At 41.9% G+C, this 2395-nt stretch overlaps 1 protein-coding gene across 1 annotated transcript; it reads left to right on the top strand.

Moving 5' to 3' along the window:
• Positions 1–415: 415 nt before the first annotated feature.
• Positions 416–943, top strand: LOC106873444 (uncharacterized). The gene has a single exon (XM_014920799.1). It carries the CDS (start codon positions 416–418, stop codon positions 941–943), a length of 528 nt encoding a protein of 175 aa, XP_014776285.1.
• Positions 944–2395: the final 1452 nt, after the last annotated feature.

Raw genomic sequence — 2395 nt, 5'->3', positions numbered from 1 at the left:
CTCGCGTCGAAATTCACACGTAATGGGTGGAGCGACGGTACTGATGGCTGGCGATTTTCGACAGACACTTCTTGTAATCACTAGAGGCACCAGAGCTGACGAAGTTAACGCATCAAGTCATCCTACCTATGGCAATATGTCCAGAAACTAAACCTGACTACTAACATGAGAGTGCATGGTGACGCAGACTCTGTGGTTTTCTCAAAACTCCTCCCGGAAGTTGGTAATGGAGCTACACATGGAATCGATAAAGAGCACATTCGTCTGTCGTTTGGGATTTTTGTGTCATCTGTTTTCCCAGACCTCGAGGCACGATTCCTTGATCACAACTAGCTGCAAGAGAGATCTATTTTAGCACCACATAATGCCACAGTTAACGCAGTGAATCAACACCTGCTTGATCAGGTGGCAGGAGATGAAGTCTCGTTCAAGTCAATTGACCCCCAACAAAAACACGGACGACACCGTCATCTACCCTATTGAATTCCTTAACAGCCAACTACCTCCAGGATTTCCACCTCATGACCTTAGACTGAAGATTGGCGTTCCAGTTATGCTGCTGAGAAACGTGGAACCACCAGAATTATACAATGATACGCGTCTGATCATCAAAACAACTGGGATCCGAATTCTGACGACAACCTTTCTGAACGGACCTTCTGCTGGCGTGACAGTTATTAACCCCCTCATGAGCCTTAGTCCCTCTGCCGTGCCATTTGAATTTACGCGAAGACATTTTCCCGTAAAAGTTTGCTTTGTAATAAGCATCAACAAGGCACAGGGACAGTCGCTGCAAGTAGTTGGCCTAGATCTGGCACAGCAGGTATTTACCCACGGTCAACTATACGTCGGATGCTCCCACATCGGCAGTCCACACAATCTCTTCATTTGTGGTAATCCGGGCAACACCAGGAACGTTGTCTACAAAGAAGCCCTGCAATAACACTTTTGAACTTACCGCTATTACTCTCTCGTCGCTAGAGTCATTGTAAGTTTCTCGATTTTTTAGTTCAAATGCATCCACCTTCTTCACGTTGCTGGCCACCTCTGCAACCTGATCACCTCTGCCAGTCAAACTCCTAACCCATGGGTTAGCTTTCGCGACACTGATTCTGCAAAATTAGGTTGGGTGTGACTACGTATTGTAAGTGCAGTCGTATTATACTGTTTCAGTTTTGTGCAGTGACGTCATTGGTGGTTTGTTTTTGTTTTGTTTTTTTCTAGCATTTTCCCCTCATTCTTTGCCCTTCACATCTGCTTCCGCGAGATTTCTCCAATCGCTTCTCAAAGACTGTTTAAATATTTGGCATGCTTTTTTCATTACCAATTTCTAATATCTTCTTTTTTTTTCGAATTCCTCCTCTTTAAAATGTGGCCCGAGTAGACCCGAATGAAATCGGATTATAATACCGAAACAAGTAAAACAGTATAAAAGAAACTATGCCATTTTAATCTCGAGCAAGGCCAGATCTCTCTGCTAGTCTAATATATAAATAAATTCCGTTCTGTCTGTCTGTTTGTGCGCTTATATCTCGAGTATTGTTCATCCGATCGCGCTGAAATTTTAAACATGGATACATAAGAGAGCGGGGCGTTCCGTAATCTAAAAATATTTTCAAAATCGTTAGTTTCAAAGTGAGATTCGCTACTTTTGTAATCTTTGTCCTATTTCTTCTGCCATGCTGTTCGTTAAAAGCAACGAGTTGCTCTGATATCCGGCACATACCATTTCGCTGGCTACAAGGGGAGTACAAGATGGCAGTCAGCCAAAACCGTCGCTATGCCGTCTCTCTTCTTTCTTCTCTCTCTCTCTCCGTCCCCCTCTCTCTATACGTAGAGGGCTCAATACGATTTTCTAACTTAAAGCAACAGTCGTCAAATACAAAAAAGTTAGTACATACATATATACATACACATGACAGTGGGGTGTTTTGAGGGAGATTTGGCTGCTATTTCTACCAGGTCTAGCTACCATGTAGAGGTCTCCCTCATTGGATCATACATATATACATACATAAGACAGTAAGGTGTATGGTCAGGCAACATTGATATGATGGAGTGAGTGAGCTAATGTACAGCATACATACATTTGATCGCCATAAACATACCTGATCATGAGAGACTACCGTCATTTAACTCTTTGCCTACCAAGCTCATTTTTTACATATTTTATTTTACATCAGCAGTCTAGTTTTGTTATAGAATATTCGTTTTTAAAACATTTTAATCGTATATACGTCGAGAACAGGAGACTGCAGGAGATGCAAGCACACCTCCTAAGATTTTTCTATCCATTTTGACAAGTTCTTCCTTTGCATAGTAATATTTCCTATATATAGACCACGAGTTGATGCCTCTAGTAAGGTTCTTTCCATTTAGTTTAAATCTACAAAGT

This window comes from Octopus bimaculoides, chromosome 25 (genome assembly GCF_001194135.2).
Source record: "Octopus bimaculoides isolate UCB-OBI-ISO-001 chromosome 25, ASM119413v2, whole genome shotgun sequence".
Lineage (NCBI taxonomy): Eukaryota > Metazoa > Mollusca > Cephalopoda > Octopoda > Octopodidae > Octopus > Octopus bimaculoides.
The sequence above is the reverse complement of the archived record's forward strand: the minus strand, read 5'-3'. Positions and strand labels throughout refer to the sequence as shown.

Excerpts from the sequence above, each read along its gene's own strand:
- LOC106873444 (XM_014920799.1), top strand. The coding sequence starts at position 416 with ATGAAGTCTCGTTCAAGTCAATTGACCCCCAACAAAAACACGGACGAC.